At 41.2% G+C, this 20,841-nt stretch overlaps 1 protein-coding gene across 1 annotated transcript in view; it reads right to left on the bottom strand.

The window, feature by feature from the left end:
- Window positions 1–235: 235 nt before the first annotated feature.
- Window positions 236–20,841, bottom strand: part of Trpv5 (transient receptor potential cation channel subfamily V member 5) — a 27,414-nt gene continuing 6,808 nt past the window's right edge. The window contains exons 8-15 of the mRNA XM_028876428.2: window positions 19,479–19,691; window positions 8,734–8,820; window positions 8,503–8,579; window positions 7,503–7,668; window positions 7,244–7,310; window positions 5,194–5,462; window positions 1,772–1,878; window positions 236–1,107 (exon numbers count right to left, since the gene is read on the bottom strand). Of these exons, the coding sequence (XP_028732261.1) occupies window positions 810–1,107; window positions 1,772–1,878; window positions 5,194–5,462; window positions 7,244–7,310; window positions 7,503–7,668; window positions 8,503–8,579; window positions 8,734–8,820; window positions 19,479–19,691 (1,284 nt within the window). The 3' untranslated portion in view covers window positions 236–809. The remainder of the gene's footprint in view (window positions 1,108–1,771; window positions 1,879–5,193; window positions 5,463–7,243; window positions 7,311–7,502; window positions 7,669–8,502; window positions 8,580–8,733; window positions 8,821–19,478; window positions 19,692–20,841) is intronic.

Here is a 20,841-nt window from a genome sequence, read left to right as displayed (position 1 = left end):
AAATGAAACAAGGCAAGCACAATGGAACTGGCCTTGTACAATTCCACTTAGATAAAGTGCCTACAATAAATTCCTAGGCAGGACGTAAAATGATGGTTATTGAGGACTAAAGAGAAGGAATAGCAGAGAGGTATTGTTCAGTGGATAGGAGTTCCAGTGTCTGAAGATGAAAAACTTTTGTAGATGAATAGTAGTGATGCTTATACAATAGTCTGAATGTACTTTATAGTGAACGTAGTTAAAACGACAATTTTTATGATATATACTTTTGATATAAGAAAAGTATTAAAGGCAATAGGATAAGGAACTTTTCTTCTTGTAGTTTTCTACTTGGGATTTGCTTGCTAGTTGGGCAGAGAGTCCTAAGGAGAGTAAAGAAAAGGAAGGAATTTAGCATCATGATGGTTCTTTTCACATGAAGCATTGTGGAATCAGGCAAGTTCCTGGCTTACTGCTTTCTGTCTTCTTCTGTTTAAGGCATAAAAAAGATCGTCTAGATGTCAATCAAAGGTGTGAGTGTCCTCATTTCATGTCCTCAGTTGCCAGTTTCTCAAAATATGAGGCTTAGAGGAATCCAAAAGGTATGTACAATAGATGACCACTGCCCATCTCTACAAATGATGAAATGTGAAGGGTGATATATTGCCCCTTAAAGAATATTTTATATATACCTTCCCACAACTCACAACCATTAGTCAGATTCTTGCAGAACCATATCTTTCCCTTTTTCTGTCCCTCTTCCTCCCTACCCCTCTCTCTTCCTACACCTTGACCCACCTGGGGCTAGTTCTAAAGTAGCAGGATCCTCTTTAGAAATGGTAGATCTCTTCTCCATCCCCCTCACCAAGGTCTAGTCCAAGATTCAAATGTCCCAGGGTATTTCGACGGAGAATTTCCCAGCCACGGTGGCTACTGCTGCTTAGGGATGTAGTCCTAGACAGAGGAGGTGTTTGGAGGACCACAGAGCCTCTAGCTAAAGTCCCAGTCTCAGTCCCAGAAGGCTGTTTCTCAGATAGCTGCTCTTGCACCTCCTCCTTGTCTGAAGATTTGAAAGCTTCCACATAGCGAAGTACTCGGTAAGGATTCTGGTCATGGTGGTACTCAACTCTGGGAGGAAACAGAAAATACTCATGATAGCTGAGGAAGGTGGGTCATGGAGAGAAGCAGAGGTGAACACGGAGGAAATGGGATATTAGGAAATAGAAGGAGGGACCAGAACTAAAGCAAGAAGAGCATCTAGAATGGAGGGGCCAAAAGAGAACGGAGTGAAAGTTAACCTGATAATGAGGGGAGAGAAGTAAGAAGTCAACTATGAGAGTAATGGAATGCAGGCTGTGCTGTATGTGGTAACATGAGGGAAAAAAAATAAAGAGATCTGCGTGTCATGAGGTTTCCAGTATCCAATTCAAGGTGTACCAGTGAGGGGTGAGGAGAGCCAGGTCAGGGGATAATAAGGGTTGTCCATGAAGGAAGAAGCTAGAGTCAAGGTCAAAGTATATTGGAAATGAAGATAAGGAAGTAACATGAGTAGACACAAGTAAAAAAAAAATGGACAACCCATATCCACACCTGAGCATTTACATGTCTGTATACATACCATTTCACACACCACTGCCCTGTAGTAAACACAGCTGGCTATTGTTTTCTAACCCCTCCACTGACACTTTACCTCCCCCACTAACAACAGACTAATGCAATCCCATGACATTTCCTGGTTGCTCGCCATCTCAGAGATTCCACCTGCAGGTTTCACATACAAACTGTCACTCACCGCAAGAACCAGCGGTCCCCCAGGCCGTACTCGTAACCACAGATACCAGATCGAGGCCATAGGAAACGAGGCATTTTCCTCTCCAGCATCACTGTAGTGGCCACAACCTGGAAAGAGATGAGGTAGCAAAAGATCTGAGAAAGAGCCACAAGGGACAGAGAGACACCAAGACCACCAAAAAGGGAAACAAAAACCAATCTGTTCAAGGAAGACCCTGGAGGGCAGTGCTAAGAGCTAACATTCATCCACATCTAAGCTTTTCCCAGAACCATGCTAACCTGGTTATCTCATCAAAACAGGACAGAGGATATTTTTAAATAGAACAATGAGTTCTATATTATTATTCATATTCACAGAAAGTGAGTCATTCAAAACTAATGTGATTTCCTTCCTACCTCTCGTAGGAAAGCTCAGACCAATGGCATTAACTTAAATAGAAGGATCAAATAGAATCTGTATGATGTCAGAAATGAAACAAGGCAGCTCCAGTTCATGGACTTCCTAACAAATTAAAAATCCATATCTGAAGAAGGAAAAAGTTTGATTAATGTCTGTGTACTTGGCAAGGAAGTTCCTAGTAGTATGTCCCATGTTCTGTCCTTTGTCCTGACCTCATTACTCGGCTAGATGAAACAGACATCAAGCTTATCAAATATGCCCATTACACAAAACTGGGAGGGATACGTAATACGTGGAGTGACCAAAGCAATATAAAATGATTTCACCGAAGCAGAATGCCTCTCTAAAGCCAGCAACACAAAGAACTAACAGAACAAAATGAGAAGTGTTGTTACCTTACTTTTAAGGAATTTAGCTCATTCGTGTAACAAAGATCCAAGGGTGATGGTTGATTGTGAGTTTAGAGTGACCACTTGTACATCTGGTTGACAAACTGATTCCATTGCACATGTTATTGATATAAGTAGTGTTTCTTCCATAAGAAGAATAAGAAGAAGCCTCTTCTGGGACTTTACCACTCCCACCACATCAGGAACTATTCTAGTATCAAATGGACTTGAGTAGAGTGTGCAGTCCAGATGGGTTGGGGACAGGAGATTATTAATGAAGGAGCTGTCAATTCCTAACACAGCCAGCTCTATGTGACACGTCTTTCTATACTTCCTCATTGTCTTGTCTTCTCTTGGTCCCTTCATTGTACCAGGTTCTCTCCCACCTTCCTTCCAATCATTTTGTTCTCTTCTCCTGGGTAGCTAGCCCTCTTTCCTCTGAAATGAGTCCTCATGGTTATTCTTCATTTAGCCTTTCCTTGACCCTTTTCGCTCTGGCAACAGAGCCTATCTTTTTTGTCTAGACTGTGATCTAACTACTTTCTGACACTTGGTTAGAGTAGATGGGGCTGCACAGTTAGTTGGTTCTTCCTAACAGACTAGAGAAGAGGGGACCTCACCTTCTTACTGCCACTTTGGCCTCTACTATCCAGCACTTGACCTTGTCTTAAGTTCAAAAATAAGCCTTTCACCTAAACTTTGTTACAGTCCCATGGAACTTAGAATGAATTGTCTGGGGCCAAACATGCTTTTAATCTTATTTTTTGAGATATAGAGAATTCATCCCCTAGCCTTGGACATACTAGGTATAATAGTTTGAATGTAATCATCCCCTATAAGCTCATAGGGAGTGGCATTATTCAGAGGTGTGGCCTTGTTTGAGCAGATGTGGCCTTGTTTTTAAGAAGCGTGTCACTGTGGGGGTGGGCTTTTAGGTTTCCTTTGCTCAAGCATCACTTAGTATAACATTCAGATCACTTCCTGTTGCCTGTGGGTTAAGATATAGGACTCTCAGCTCCTTCTCTAGCACCATGTCTGCCCGCACACCACCATGCTGCATCATGATGACACTGGAGTAAACCTCTGAAAACGTAAGCCACCCCAGTGAAATGTTTTTCCTTTATAAGAGTTGCTATGGTCATGGCAATCTTCACAACTCTTCACAGCAATAGAAACCTTAAGACACTAGGCAAGCAAGATTCTATGCAGCTACATCTCTAGCCCAAAGGCATTCTTTTAAAGCCTATATTGTTGGACAATGTCAGAAGAGTCAGAGGGTGCAACTGTAAAGGGACCTATAGAATTGTGAAAAAAAAAGTGTACCCTGCCCCTATTCCCTCAGGTGCCTTCAGCTTCTTAGAAGCTGTCAGCATGGGGTGGTTTATCTTAGAAGAGAGAGTCAGGCTGAATGGGTAGAACAGGGAAATTGATGGGATGTGTAAGGTAAAGACTGGATTCTAGACAGATATCCAAATCTAGTTTGATGTTTTAAACTTCCCAGTTATGAGGATCAGTTCATCCACCTCCAACTCCTTACAAAAAGCTGCTTGTGTTTGGTTTATTTCTCTCTGTGGTCACACACATTCATTGATATAAACCCTGACTTGTACCCTCTCCACTATTCTCTTCAGCTAGCTAGTCCTACCCATCTTTAGTGTCTCTCTTAAACATTTCTCCCTCGATAAAAGCATTTCCTAACTTTCTACTTTAATTCCTCAGTTGCATCTCTTCTTAGCACGACATACTTCTCTGTAGCAATTTTACTTCTGTGAGTTTTCAGCCTCCTGTGAAGTGATTTACTTAGTGTCTGTCTTTTCCAGAGCTTGGCACTTCAGCTGGAGGACCTCCTATGTCTTTGATGGCTGTGTTTGTGTCCCAGCTCCTAGACACTTCCCTGCATATAACAGGCTTTTGAGGAGTGTTGCCACATACACACTATATAATTATCTGAAGGGTAAACATTGGTTATATTCAGATATTTATATAGTACTCATGTGGAAAGATATGTGCTCTCTGATAGATAGGAGGAAAAGTCTCAAGTTGAGGAGTAGAATTACAGCAACAGAGGGTTTAGTTCACTGTAATACGGATGCTTCTGATAATAAACTTTTCACAGTATGGAAAACTCCTATTCTCTGAAACCTTACTCAAATCTACAAAATAATAAGATCATAATTAGACTAAAGAATATACTGAATGACTCTCACACAGATACATAATTATGCTGAAAAGCAGCTCAATTACTTATGAGTCTTTGGAACATAGCTCGTAACTCTAGTATTTGATTAGCTTATTGTGATACAAAGAAAAGATATAATAGGGATTTAGGGATTTATAGAATCTAATAGAAGAGAAACTCTAAATTTATAAACTGCATCATATAAAAACAAAATATTCTTGTTCTCTGTGGATTCAGACTCCCGGATTTACATTTTTTTACCTATAATAACTACCCCAACTGCATGCTTAGACCCTCCACCCCATCGATACATGCTTCAGGCTTGTATAACTGAAACAGTAGCCTTGCAGGGCTGTCCTGGGACTCCACTAAGAGTGGTTCACAACGAACACATCCTACCATGACATTTCCCTTCAGTTCCTGCCCCTTTGCAAGGGCAACACAAATGGACTCACCTGTGCTCTCCAGAGCTCATCCCTCTCCTGGGCCACTCGCCAGTGCGTGTCCCCCATCATGGCAATGAACAAGTTGAGCATGAGCAGGGTGGCGATGATGGCGAAAGCAGAGTAGGTGAGGTTGTACATGAAGGGCAGATCCACGCTGTAGTTGGCAGGGCCATCGATGTTGGTGAGGAAAAGCTCAAAGGTGCTGAACAGTGCTGTGGGGTAGTCGGAGAATTCCCCCAGACTGTCTGGGTTCTCTGTCTGGAAAATGATACAGAAGGCTGCTCCGCCCAGGAAGATGCAGATGGGGAATAAAATTGTCACAGTAAGTATGGACTTAGTTACCATTAGTTCTGTTTCTGATCTATATATCTCCATCAGTTTATACACAAGTACACGTGACTGTGTGTCTACAATATTACCTTAGAACTGACTAAACCTAAGAATCCTGAATAAGTTCACTGTTCTGGGTAATGATAACACCCAACCGTTTATCACAACAAATTATATGTGTGCACATATGCACAATAAGTTGTCTAACAGATTATTACCTTCTGGAAATCAAATATTTAAAAGGTAAGTCATTAAAAGAATGTATTGAGAGTTCGAGGCCAGCCTGGGCTACCAAGTGAGTTCCAGGAAGAGGCGCAAAGCTACACAGAGAAACCCTGTCTCAAAAAAAAAAAAAAAAAAAAAAAAAAAAAAGAATGTATTGAATCTCCTATGACTTTGAAGAGCAGAGCACATGATAAGGCCAAAAGAAGAGCACTTTTTAATCTTGAAGACTTCCAGAAAACCACCCATCACTCTAGGCGAGCTTTGACCATCATGGAAAAGCTGTCTCACTGGTGTGCACCCTACCACATGGCAAGCTATTCTGGATCCTTACAACAGCACAGGGCTCTTTAAATGGCTTCTTTCTGTATGGTACTGAAATACTTGACAAGGTGGTCCCAAGAGCATACAAAAGAGTCTTTTCTTTAAGTAAAATCACAAGTGCAGGGTGATCATTTAGGGGATCAGAGATGTAGAACATCTTCAGGAAATAAGTGCTCTTCTCCTAATTGCAGTCTGTATATGGGTAAGCAATTTATGGGCAAGTAAATTTAGGGTAGGGAGAAGGAAGAGAACTTGCATCAGGCCTCACAGGATAGAGTACTCCATGCAGACTGCCAGTTTGAGCCTTTCACACTTAAGGTCTTAGTATATATATTTTAATCTATCATTTTGTGGGGAACCTCATTGAACAGAGAAGCTTCTAGAGATAGTGATAGGGTTCTGTAATGTTGGGGCAGGGTTCTTCAGAGATCATTTTTCTTGTACATCCTCTTCTCTAACGGGTGACCAGTCACAGACACAGAAGACTGAGCTAGAATTGCAAGTTTTTCATAAATCAGACCTGGGCCTTCTTCCTACGAGTGCAAACTCTCTTGTGCCTGCCGTGCTCCCCCGATTCTCTCAGTTGGCTTTTCCTTCCTGTGCTGGACTTTCTCTGCTTCTTGGCACTCCCCATTGCACCTGCTTGTCTCCATTCTCTTGGTCTCTCATCACAGCTCTTCTTTGTCTGCATTCTCTGTCATGTCTCGGGCTCTCCAAACTCTCATTATGTACCTCCGTTTGTATAATCCTTCCCTTTTCTCCATACTTTAAATGACTACATATAGAAAGAGGGCACTTTCTGTTCTATTGCATGCCTTCTATTTCTTCTTCTGAACTGTAAACATAACAGAGTTCAACATGGCCTTGTCCTATTTGCCAAGTATTTAAAGTTGTAGATAGTATTTAAAATATCTACAGCTCTTCAGTGTTCTGTGTCTCTCTTTCTCCAGTATTCCTTTAAGGGGCTTGTGGCACAGTTAGCAAAAATGAATCTTGATGGCTCAGAACTCGTGAGTCTACCTTCCAGGCCAACCTGGACGGTACCTTTCTATGGACAAAGGTGTGTTTTTAGACTCAATTTCCAATAGGAAATGAAAACAAAAAACCAAGTGAAAGTGTGAACTGAGACGAGAGTCATCTTACTGAAGATCTGCCTCTAACAGTCTAGAAGTAGTGCTGTTACCTGAGGCAAATCCCAGGATGACCATAGCCATCAGCCAGCAGAAGCGTAGTAGGTCTCCAAAAATCATCTACAGGAAACAAAGAAGAGGAAGAAAGATGGGGTGACTCTTTCTCCACTGTCTCCGAGTAGCTGTTGCTAACAGAGCTGAATGTCCCCATGATGCCTCCAGCTCGGCTCTGAACAGCATTTCCCTTTTCAGCTTTCCCCACTTATGAAGGTCCTGTATCCTAATCAGAGGGAGGTTTGGGGAAGCACTGACCTTCTGAATCATGATTGTGAAGGGGCCCAGCATCTGGAATCCTCGGGCAAAGTACATGACACTACACCAGCCCAACACCAGGGCCATGGATATGGGTACCGCCTCCCCATTCACATTGGTAAGCCTCATCACCATGGTCACCAGCACAAGGGAGGCATAGGTGATGCTGGAGTGAGAGCAGAAAGCAAAAAGTGAGGTATGAGCTGGGAATATTCTGGATCTACTGTAACATGATAGTGACTTGACTAGCACCTATGGTGATATTTTATTTGTGCTGAAATGTGATTTTATTTGTATGTTAATAAATAAAGTTGCCTGGGGGGTCAGAGCTAATAGCAAGTCATAGCAGAAGCCAGGCAGTGGTGGTGCATGCCTTTAATCCAATCACATGGCAGGCAGAGCCTGTGTGTTCAAGGACATAGCCAGCTTGGAGACACACACACACGCCTTTAATCTCATTACAAACCATAGAGACCTGGAGGTCTGTATAGACAGACAGTGACGAGGAGGTCATGTGGTTGGGTTTACAACCAATGAGAAGGCAGAACAGAAAGTCAATAAAAAGACAAACACACAGGAAGTAGGTCTCTTTCTCAGGGGAAGGACACCAGCAGCAATGGGTGGTAAGAAGGTGGTCTCAGCTTTTGGATACTGCTCTCTGATCTCTGGGCTTTTAACTCTGCATTTGGCTCTGTTTCTTATTTAATAAAACCGTTTAGAAATACATCTACATTTGGCACTCAACATGGGGTTCGAACTCATGACCCTGAGATTAAGAGTCTCATGCTCTACCGACTGAGCTAGCCAGGATCAGTCCATTTAGAATTACCCACACATTCAGGCTAAGTCTTAACAGATAAAACATAAATCCAAAGATTCGAATCCACTGGGCAGAAATCTCTGAAGTGTCACCCCCAGGTCATATCCAGGTCTCAGCAAGAGAACGGTACACCTGTAAGATTCTAGTAAGTGAAATCAGGGCCTGAAAGAAGACACTCACATGATGACATGAAATGGTCCCCCAAGAACTGTCTGTCCAAAGTAGCGAGAGGCACCAACTCTGAAGATGTCTGGGATCTAGGGAAGGATGATAAAGCAAATATATATATATATATATATATATATATATATATATATATATATAGAGAGAGAGAGAGAGAGAGAGAGAGAGACTGCAATTCAATAGGGGACCTAGGTAGATTGCTTTATCCCAGACTCCCCTGCTCCTTACCTCTAGAAGTAGAATAACCACAGCCCCAATGACTGTCACCAGCTCCCCCACCAGCCGGATATCATCCTGGTAAGTCACATATGCTTCCTACAAAAGGAAATCAGAACAAGAAATATTTCTTAATGTGAGGAGTTGTATAACCTTTGGTGCCTACTGTCTAAAGTTGTCAAGTTGTGTCCAAGAGAAGGAAAAGCTCTTTTTATCACTATCAACATCACCCCATTGTAACTTCCACCCTGGCTAATTCTGGGACCAGGACGTGGGTTTACGTGTCCAAGGTTTTCTTGTAATGTTATATACTAATGACTTGATCTAGTCTGTGGCAATGTTGCCTCTTTTATATATGTTCTGAGTAACAATTTCCATATGTATTGAGCAACTGAGACAACATTTCAAAGCACCAAAATGACCAAATAAAATACTGGGCACGGTGGTACATGCCTGTAATCCAGAGACTGAGACGAAACAACAGAGCACAAATGCAAGGCCAGCTCGGGCTACATAATGAAACCTTGTCTAATGAAATGACAGAAGAAAACAAACAAAACAACAAAGCATGCCAAATGGGTAAGAGAGACTAGGACATGGTGATGGTGGTTTCTGCTGTGGAACGAATCCAACTGCTCCAATCTCACTGTGACTTCCACTCACTTTTAACATATTGTAAGCATATCTCAGAATTCAGGGGCCACTATGGGCCCAAAACTTACTAGCTCTAATGAGACCTTGAAGCACTGAAGACATTTGATCATAAGGCTTCTCATGTGGAAGAGGAAAACCCTAATGCTTATTTCCTGTAGATAGTGTAAAGGTCACAGTAGGTGTTGCCTTTGGAGTGTACTTTAAACCATAAAAAAGCCCTAGAAATAAATATTATAGTTTTACTGATTTGGCAATACATAATAGGGTAGAAATGGGCCTAGAAATGGATTTTGGTTTTCTGGAAAGAACCTGATTATCCTGAGAAGTCAAGATATTCCTGGGGTCAAGGTGGGTTGAAGGCCATCCTGTTTCAAGAGCATGCAGACTTGATAATGGAATTCTTCATGCATGATCCTTACCTACTGAGAATCCATGACCTCGTTTGAATGAATGCAAAAAAGTTTTTGGACTGCTTTTTTTTTTGGGGGGGGGTGGAATTCATGTACAGAAAATTTCAGCATGAAATTATACATCTGAGTTGAGCAAGTTAAAGCAGTGTTGGGCCTGCCCCAGAGTTCTTTGTTTGCTGGTAATTTGGTTTGTTTGCTTATTTTACCCTCAGCCCTTGCAACTATATGAATTCACTTTCTTCTCCACGGAAATTCAGTTCACAGAACATGTCCTTTCACTATCGATTGCATCCATTGCAGCTGTCTCTTACAGCATACCATGCCAATTCATTTTTAGACAGTGGGTAAGTGGACAAATAAACAGTAAACACATTAACTTTAGAAATAACTTTAAATGCAGAAATTAGACAAGCGAATCTGTTCTTGTACAAATTTTGTCAAATTTCCTTTTGAAATTTTTTATCTTGGTGAATGGGTCTAGACCAGTGGTTCTTAACCTTCCTAATGCTGTGACCCTTAATATAATTCCTCATTTTGTGGTGACCTCCAACCATAGAATTATTTTCATTGTAATTTTGCTACTGCTATGAATTATAATGTAAATATCTGATATACAGGATGGTCTTATGTGACCCCTGTGAAAGGGTCATTTGATCCCCCAAAGGGGTCATGACCCACAGTTTGAGAACCACTGGTCTAGGCAATGCCATCAACTTTTGCTTGTTTCCATTAAGAAGAGACGCCCAACCAAGAATGGTAGTAAAAGCTTGTAATCCCAGCAACCGAGAGGTGGAGGCTGAAGGATTGTGAATTCAAAATCCCAGCAACGGAGAGGTGAATTCGGGAGAGTTGGAAGCTCAAGCCCATTGTTTGACTATGTAATAAATTTGAGTCCAGCATGGACAACCCGAGACCTTGTTTTGAAAGAAAGGGAGCAGGAGGTTGTGAGCACTATGCTCAAGACAGAAGATGACACAGAGTTATAAAGATCAGGCGCCCCTAGAGGCCAATGAAGCAATGACAGCATCTATGTGCTTACTTGAAATGAAAAACAAGAAACTTGTAGGCAAAACAGGTGACTGATCTCCCTTGTTGGGGCTCCCCACCCAACTCCATCAGCCCTTCTTTTCCCATTCAGGAGATTCCTTTACACGGAGACATTCCCCTGCACAAATTCACCAGTCAGATAGGCATCCAGAAACTGCAAGCTTTTGCTTATACGCTGCAGGCATGATATGGCTGCCTTTCTCCCAGAGTCCCCTCCCTTAAATCAGGCTACAGAGTACGGGTCTTCTGTGAGTCGGCTTCTTCCTGTTCTTCAAGACCAGTAAACAAAGGGGTTTTGTTGTCTTCCAAAAAATTCTATTCTCTCTCTCTCTCTCTGAAATGTGTCATAATAGTAATTGTTTTAGGCACTTAAAGCATTGGCCTTTGATTGAAGAGTTTCATACTGACGAAATTCTTTTTATTTAGAACGTTTATTTTTATGGCCTTAAGAAAATGGTAGGTCTTTAAAAGTGCAGAGACCTTAGATTTCAATGATACATCTCTGATTTCTCAGGAAGTGATGAGACATCACTCTTTACTCTTAACTATCATTACTCTTAACTAACTATCCTAAGCTTCCCTAGAATTAAACTCAGACAAATAATGAATTTGCCTTTTTAAGTTTCAGAATTTTATTCTTTAGGGATTGTACTCCAGATGTTCTGCCTAAATTAAGCATCTAATTCATAGTTCTTTAGATTTGTGGTTCTTAAAAAAAGGGTTGGGGATCAAGGTTGTGCTTGGTAAACCGTTTAAGCTACACAGTCACTCAGTTTCAACTCCTGTTTGTTCAGCCTCCCTGTTCTTTCGATGCCTCATTTTCTTTCATTTCACAGGACCTCATGCCTTCAGGCAAACACAGTGCTGTCCATCATCTTCTTCATCCCTGTATTCCTGCATCCCTGTATTCCACTCTCCTCCAAGCTTTGAGACTACTCTTTTGGAAATGTGAACATTATCAAATGACTTCTCTTTCATGCCTTTCCTAGCTGTCCAGTGCCTTCAGGCTAAAAACACAGATGGTATGAGAGAATGTTCCCTAAATACTTACCAGAGTAGAAAGTCACTACATAGTGTCTGGATAGGATTAACAAACAGACTTAAAAGCAGGGGATCCTCTGAGAAAGGGTAAAACCTGGTTGATCCCCCTGGAATGAGACATGAATGGGAAAAAGTGGCAGGCCAGGATGTAACTGCTATTTTGTTTGATTTGATTCTTTTTGTTTGTTGTTTTTGTTTTTATTTTGTTTTCTGAGACAAGGTCTTACCCTTGGCTGGCCTGGAACACATTGTGTAGACTGGGTTAGTCTCAAATTCTGCCACTACCTCCTGGATGTTAGAATTCCAGGTGTGGCTGCCGTCACACCCAGCACTGTTGTTTGATTTGTAAAATTGTGTGTGTGTGTGTGTGTGTGTGTGTGTGTGTTCTTTTAATTAAAAGTGTCCATTGCGAGAGAAGAATCAAATGTAAAGCCTAGATTGACTAACATGATTTACCAAACTCACTACTCTATCCTCTGTCTTGTGTTCTTATGCTGTGTGTGGACTAATTACATACCAACGGTGTCCTGTTAACCGGGCCTTAAAACAGGATTTACTCTTCCCTTAAGAAACCTCTGACACCACATCTGTCTAGTTCACCCTTCCTGTGCTTCAGGATTCAGGTCAGGCCAACATTCGTCTGGGATCTCCTTCAATGCCCTTCTGCAGTGAGCTCAGATGTGTCCCCTGTGGGCACCTGGTGCTGCTCTGATTATAGACCTCAGCTAGGGCACCGAAGTGTCTGTGTTCTCCACATCTCTTAGAGCCCCTGGAGGACATTAGCATCTTACTCCTATTTTTTATTCACAGTTTACAACATTGTGAGAAAGTATTCATTTAGCAAGAAAGGCAAGAAGAAAGAGGGGCTGTGGAAACAGCAGAGAAACAGCGTTCCCTGGAAGCTGCAGGCTGAAGACGGAAATAAATCAGTAAGTGGGGATAGAGAAATCTATTTGGAAGCAGACCAATTGAAAAGATGGTACCTAACTGGGTTCTTCTGAGACTACCAGAGTCCTTGCTCAAGGTCATCTGAAACATAAAAGAAACTGCACTCCACTCCTCTAAAAATAAGTATTTCCCACAAATAACCAGAATTTAATGCATTTCCACATGGCTTAGAATTTTAGGAATTGTTAACAGCCTGGGAGCCGTGATAACCTGGGATTTAATTGTCAGTAACCAGATCCCTTGTCCCTCACACCCCATTGACAAGCTATCCTAATGAGCTGACTTCTCTGGATAAACTGCTCAGGAGAGGGTATTGCAGAGCTTGAGCCACCAGTGAGCTGGAAGGGCTTCACATGCACCGTGTGGAGAAAGGTCAGCAGTAATGATCATCCCAGAGCACAGGAACAGGTTGAAAATCCAAGTTCACACTTTTGATTTTCTCTGCCCACATTAGACCTATAAAGGGCCCCGCTGGCAGTTAATGGAGGATTTCTCTGATTTTCTAAATCGAGCAGAGCTTCCTAAACAGGACTGTCAAGTGTTAATCCGCAAGTGTTTACCACAACACAAAGGCAAAGTAGGATCCCAGGACAGTTTATGTCAACTCATTGTTTTTCTTTACGAAGGCCTATAGGTTTTCATGGTTTGTATCCTGAGGTAAGGGCTGCTGGCCTTAGGAGAGTAGAATCCTGTTCCCAGGAAATGTCACCCACTCAGAGTTTATCACCCAGTCTCTGTATTTTCTCAAGAAGGTTGATTGGGAAATTTTCTCTCTTCCAAGAAATCATTAGGTAACAGTGACCACTCCTTTGTGAGTTGTTCTTGTAAAGGTTTTGCCCCCTATATCCACTACATTTGTTTTACTTTGTTCTGATATGCTTCGATTTGTCATTTAATGTAGGATTTCACTAGAGAGCTCAGGCTGACCCAGAACTCCCAATCTTGGCTCACCACGGCAAGTGCTGGCCAACATCCTTTCCCTTTGCCCTTTGTCCATTTCCTAGAACCTCTGGTCAACTTCTTTCATCTACCGCTCTGCACTTCAACTATGTGGAACAGTGGGATTCACTGAGACATTTAAATTATAAAACAGCAGTATGTGTGTCTAAGGAACTACAGAAATTAGCCCCAGAAGATTAAGATCCATTCCAATATTTTGATCAGAGAATAAGGGGGAGGGGTGGGCACTCTGGATGATGAGGACTCCATGTAACACAAAAAATTCCACCCAACACATAGTCTTCTTGCCCTGCATTCCACACATTTTCACAAAATCCTGTAGTGTACCTGAGCACCTCCAGAGAGGCTTTGAGATGAATAACCCCCTCATCTTCCAAGTGTTCTGGGAACACTGAATAAAACTGATTTCTATGTTGGTTTAAGAATAATTACCCATTCCCAAAGAAGTATGATTTACTCTATATCTGATAGGCTGGCTAATTACATAAATCATAGTGATGATGATAAAAAGTGGAGAACAGAGAGTAGCTCAGAAGCTGGGAGTGGGAGATATCCCATGTCTGATAGGATGTGCTTGCCTTTACAAGTATTTCTATATAAAAGGTGAGGGTGGTGGATCGGGGCCAGTTCAAAGCCTAGAGACACTGATATCTCATGTGATGCATCTATAATGGAAAAAGACTAGGATATAGCATATGTCTCTGGAGACAGAAATTGCCTATTTCTGCAGTTATAATTCACAGGTCTAAGATGATGGACACTTGAAGTCTACTAACACCTACACTGCCTTTGCCAACCAAATGTCTCTGTCAAAGTGCTTAGTACCTTTTGGATTTGTAGCCACCACTGTTTCAATGGTGCTCATTTTATTTATGAGTAAGAGGAACATTAAATGATAAAATGCTTTGCTGCATAAAAAGTGATCTACAAAGTCACATCATCCATACCCGGTAGCTTATGAAAAATGTAACATCATGACTCTATCCCAACTTTACTGCCAGAAACTTCAGGTGAGCTTAACAGGGTCTCCAAAGCTTGACAAGTGTGTACAGGGTACACATCTAAGCACTTGGTAGAAGTTATTTTTATCTCCCAGGCTCCCTGTTTCTCTTCTTTCCTTCCTTGGCTTTAATTGGGATGCTTGTTCCCCAGGGAGCTGATTAGAAGCCTTGAACAAGGGGTTGTACAGAATTGGAGATCAGATGGCTTTTCAAAGGGCTATGTGTCTAGGGTTGTCTGGAGCTTAAGATAGAGAAGGGCATATGGAATCATCACACTGACTATGCCAAATCAATGATTTAAAATAGATAGAAAACCATGTATAATTCCTAAAATTGTCCTCCCCCCTCATTCTCCACATTCATCACAAAGAAATGATGATTTTACCTTCATTAAATCTCCTGATGCCAGCTCTTCCTCACCACCTCCCTATGAAATCACTATGCCAATTCACCATTTTCTCTTGCTTGGTAAACTATAATAGGCACCTGATTGGTATCTCCATAGTTTCTTAGTCATTTCTAGTCTGTTTTGTATCCTGGTATACTGTTTGGCATGAGGATTTTTATTAATGCTCATCATTATATCCAGCTGGGGTAGGAAAAGGCTATAATTGTAGCACTCAGAAGGCTGAGGCAGGAGGACTGCCAAGAGTTTGAGGTTTACCTAGCCTGTGTAGAGAGAAGCAGGGCACTCTGGCAGAGTTATTTTCATATTTAAAATTCCAAGCATCCTGCAAATTCGAAGATGAAGATTAGCCCCAAATATGTCCCGAAACACCCTGTACAAATTGGGGAAGATCTGCCTTCACAGCTTCGTCTGTAGCACCTTGCTCAGTTCTCTGTGTTTTAATCAGTCTTGTTTCCCTGACACTGAAGAGACTTTCCCTGCCTTAGACTCTGTGTATATGTGTTCTCCTTGCCCAAAATTCTCTTTTCATTTTGACCTAAGCTCAGGGCACAGGATTCTTTATAATCCTCTTCCCCCCCCCCCCCGCAAAACCACCTGCTATGTCTAACACTGTGCCTTTTTTTTTTTTTTTTACTTTGGGAAAAATTTTAGTGATAAGCAACTTTTAATCAAACGTATTTATATGCTTTTTTGATTAATGTACATCAATCTATAAATTCTTAAGCAAGAATACTGTCAATATTGTGTTTTGTTCAGACCATGGTTGTTGAATTTCTAGTACCCACACTAGTGTTTAGCATTATTTATTTCATGAATGAAGTATTTAAATAGTTCTAAGACAAGGAAACAACAGCAAAGAAGAACTTGACAAAATCTTTTCTAAGAGACAGAGGGATAGGTAGATAGATAAATAAGCAGACAGATAGACAGGCAGACAGACAGATGATAGACAGACAGATGATAGATAGATAGATAGATAGATAGATAGATAGATAGATAGATAGATAGAGGATAGATAGATAGATAGACAGACAGATAGACAGACAGACAGATAGATAGGCAGATAGATAGATAGGCAGATAGATGGTAGATGGGTGATATAATCTTGCTATATGGTCCTGGCTAGAGTGGTACTCTGTATATAAAATCAAGCAAGCCACTTGAGTGCTAGGAAACAGGCATGCAAAAATAACTATAACCATGCCCAGATGTAATGATGGGTGTTAGTCAATACTCTTATGACGAATAGTACACTAAAGACCAAAGTTACCCTGTGACTGGGAAGTTAAAAACAAACTTCCTGGATGGAATCTGATAGTTCCCAGTTCTACCTGAATATTAGTCACTTGAGTTTCTTTAAAAGACCAAGGCCAGGCCTCTACTTCATTAGTTCTGAAATTGCAGGTCTGGCTTGTAGCACAAGGACTTGTTTTTTACTAGCTTCCCAAGCCTGTCATGCATAGTCTTGTTTACCATACACAGATCTAGAAAGTGACAAGATTGACTCACGGCCACCCAACTATTTAATTTCAGTTAGTATTAAAATCCAAGAAGCCAAACTGCCAAGCCTTGAACTTCTCAATTATTTTAACTCTATGGCTAAACAATAAAGCACATGGTCACTCTGACACCCCCAAATCTTAGTGGAACTAAATTAGCTCCATGTAAAAATCCCACACATGAGGCTAGAATGGTTCATTAACGTCCCAAAGCTCAGTGGTTTCCATAGACCCTAAAAGACCCACAAAGGTAGTCTCGGGGTAACTGAGAGTCCTGTGTTCCCAGCACTATTAGTGTCATTGACTACTAAGTACTCATGTATTTTAGCAAAAGCTCCCCGAGGTAACTAATTGATCCACAATTGAATTCAAGTCTAGACAGTATATTTTTATACCTTTGTATTTCTGAGGCTTTCAAATAATACACAAGTAGAAAAAAGAGAATTTCATATTGTTCAAGGAATTCGGTGCAATGTGAAAGCAGAATATTCCAAATTATGGTGATAAATTCTCATGTTATTCAAATTGACTTAGAAACAGAACATTCTAGAAACTCTGCACCAGGGCTTAAAGATTAACAGCAAAGAATAGGCACCATTCATTGATGTACAATTGCTATCTAAATCCCTTATTGCTGTATCCTTGACCTTCTTACTCCTTGCCCCATTGCCAAGAAAAGAATATTTAATAAGTCTTCCATTTTGTCCAGAATGACTGACTTAAGCAAAAAGGAAAAGAGTAAAGATGTTAAGGAGGAAGAAAGAAGGAACAAGGGAAAAGAAAGAAGGATGGCCCCGGCACTTAGCTATAATTGTGCTATTTTCAGTCCGGAGGCAAAGGAAAGAGATTGTTCAAACATAATTTAGACTACCTGAGTCAAAGAAATGTGTTTATGCATAATTCATCCTGCCCCAATGAGAAAGACACGTGAGACTTAGTCGGACTTAATTACTCAGCATCACCGAAGTGTAGGTAGGGCGGAACCTCATGTGTATTGCCAGTGTGTAATCTCTGTATTAGTGTGAGACAAAGGTTGGGGAATAACACGTGAGAGGACACAGGGGCAGAGGTCATGGGAAAGCCTATCTACTCTGTTTGTCCATGGCTACATCTTCTCCATTACTAGTCACTTGCTTCAGCCTCCTAATTACCGTTGTGTCACTCTCTTTTCCTAAACGTCTCTTTGCTTCTATTTCGTCAGAACTTTCACACCCAGATGGAGGCAAGGGAAAAAAATTTCCTCTGAGAACCTGTATCTAGCTCTGATATTCTGGCAGTATCATCATTTACTTTGTGCTTTGTGATAAAGCAATCTCTCTCCTTCCTCCTCCACTCTTCTTGCCTCGTCCACTCTCCCTTTTCCTCCCTCTCCCTCTCTCTCTGATCTCTTCTCTGTCTATCACTCTTTCTCTCCTCTCCTCTCTTCTCTCTCAGAATGAGTTTTACAGTTGAATAATATAGCATATTAAAATCAAATTAATTATACATGTATCGTATATATGGTACGTAGTACGTATATATAGTAAGACCATAAATGTAACTCATTTATTTTATATAACATATGCTCTGTATACATACAAACACAAATGTGTCTCTCTCTCTATATATATATATGTATGTATGTATGTGTCTATACATATATATATATATATATATAAAGAGATAAGTAGATGATATAGAAAAGAGAGAAAATACAAAATTAGAAATAAGAAAGGTAGAGTATCTTCACCTGGTTTGGGGTTCTTGTCCCTGTTTGTGTATACTTTTATCTAACCCAACAAATTCAATGTTTTACTTCTTGATTATCTAAAATTTATCTTCTCTTTGGGACAAAATCACTCCTTTTCTTACCTGTGCTAAACTCTTCCTATGGTCTCTGTACAGACCAGTGGTCCTCAACTTTCCTAATGCTGTGACCCTTTAATACCGTTCCTCATATTGAGGTGACCCCCCAATCACAAATTATTTTGTTGCTACTTAATAACTGTAAATTTGCTACTGTAATGAATTGTAATATAGATATCTGATATTCAAGATATCTGATATGTGACCCCTGTGAAAGGGTCATTCGACCAGCAATCACTGGTATAGACCATAATCTCCAGCATCCAGCTCTTACTCAGCATGCACAGTTCTTTCTTTTTTTCCCTTTTGTCCTATCTCTTTATTCTTTTGCAGACTATTTTAAGGCACCAGGACAAAAATTTCAGGGTTTCATAAATAAACCCCCCAAATGGTATTCTACTGGTTGACCACATCTGTCCAAAGCTACTCATCAGAATCTATGCATTTTGTTACAACAAAAGGAGAGTTTTCTCTATTTGGCATCATTTTAAATTTATTCCACACCTTTATTTTTTCCATCTTTACCTTCCCAGACCTCTTCATGACACCATAGAATAACAAGTGCTGTATAGGTGATTTGTACTCAACTGCTGTCCCTTCTGAGCATCTTTCTACAGAGTCTCCAACAGAGATCTAGACAACCCACTATGAAGTGGAACTCCTTGGTAAATTACATGGAATTGCACAAATGTGTAAAGTTGGTAACACCAAGCACTTATTAAAAAGTTTTTATGAGAAAATTTGTAGTTCCTTGGACAAACACTTTTACTGATGAGTCTCCATCTGTGGCCCCCTATCTCCTGTCTAATTCTGACATTAGTGACAAGGTGCTGGTAACTTCCTGGGCCCATGGACAGTGTCTTTTTTTGGAAAGCATACATATGGTGTCTAACACCATCACCCCATGCCACGATTCCCTGTCATCCTGCTGTAGAAGAATTACCTGTAGTGTTTTCTGTTCCATGATGGTGTTATCTCGAGAATGTGTTCGGTTGGTGTCACGGAACTTGAGCGGACGGTAAACACAGCATGTGGTGAAGCAGATCATGTAAAAGATGTACAGAGCACCCAGGAGGCAGAAGTAAGGCTGCCCATACTTCTTCCACTTCAGGCTCACCAGCTCTTTCACTGGGGTCTGTTCTAGAATTTGGCGAGCCTGTCAGAAAGAGTACAGGGCAGAATGAACAACACAGTGAGCAGCGTTGAGTTTTGAACGGCCTTCCAGATGACAGGGCATCAGCGGGTCACTCATCTCTTTGACAGGCAACTAGCAATTTCCATTATATGCTAGGTTTTGCACTAGTGCTATGGAGAAAGTATTTACAGCAGTAAACACAGTGCATACAGCAACAGTGAGGCTATAATAGATGAATAGTGGCCAGGTGACTGAAGGGACAGTTAGGCAAGACCATTCCACAAATAGCAGCAGTCACTAGGAAAGGAAGGTCTGAGAAGCCACTGCCCTTTTGTGGGTAAGATGTGCTTGGGACTAGGAGAGCATCTGTTGAGATTAGTGGATAGAAATTGCATGGGAGAAATAAACCATAACAAAGATCACTGTGTAGATGCACTGCATACATCACAGTAGGGAATTTGATTTTTTTTTTCTAAATGTAATAGAAAGCAATTGGGAATTCCAAGCATTAGTCCAATTTGCATTGGAAGTATGGTTAGACTGGCTTTTAAAAAGCAGAAGAAGATGGTAGGATGTGGCAATAGTTAAAGCCAGATGGTATGGTGCTCGGAGAGAAGCAAACAGCAAGGTGCAAACGAGAGAAGATCATGGATGGGATAAAGCATCGGGAAAACCAGGAAGAGGCAAATGCCAAGTAAAGCAGAAAGGCTTTGGCAGAAAAAACAAACCAATTTCCTTGAGGGTGGAGGGAGGGAGAAAGACAGTTTCCAGATACACTCAACAATCGGGCAGGAAGTTGAAGGAGCCCCCAACCAGAGAATCTATTTCTGCCATAAAACAGAAAAATCTTGTTCTTCAGATAAAACTGAGTGACAACTGCAAGAAATATAAGCAGGAGCAAGACAGGCGGGTGTTAAGGAAAAGCAGCTGGTCCAGGCTGTGTGAAACCATTGGAGAAGCTGGTCCAGTCTATGTGAAACCCATAAGAGAAGCTGGTCCAGTTTGTGTGAAACCTGTAGGAGAAGCTGGTCCAGGCTGTGTGAAACCCATAGGAGAAGCTGATCCAGACTGTGTGAAACCCATAGGAGAATGCAGGCGATTAATATCTGATATCAAAGCGGGGTGTCGAAGGATCTTCATAGTCGGTGAGGGTTTGTAGTCCTAAGAAAAC

The sequence above is a fragment of the Peromyscus leucopus genome, chromosome 3, assembly GCF_004664715.2.
Source record: "Peromyscus leucopus breed LL Stock chromosome 3, UCI_PerLeu_2.1, whole genome shotgun sequence".
NCBI classification, from domain to species: Eukaryota; Metazoa; Chordata; class Mammalia; order Rodentia; family Cricetidae; genus Peromyscus; species Peromyscus leucopus.
This window is presented reverse-complemented; position numbering and strand designations above follow the sequence as displayed.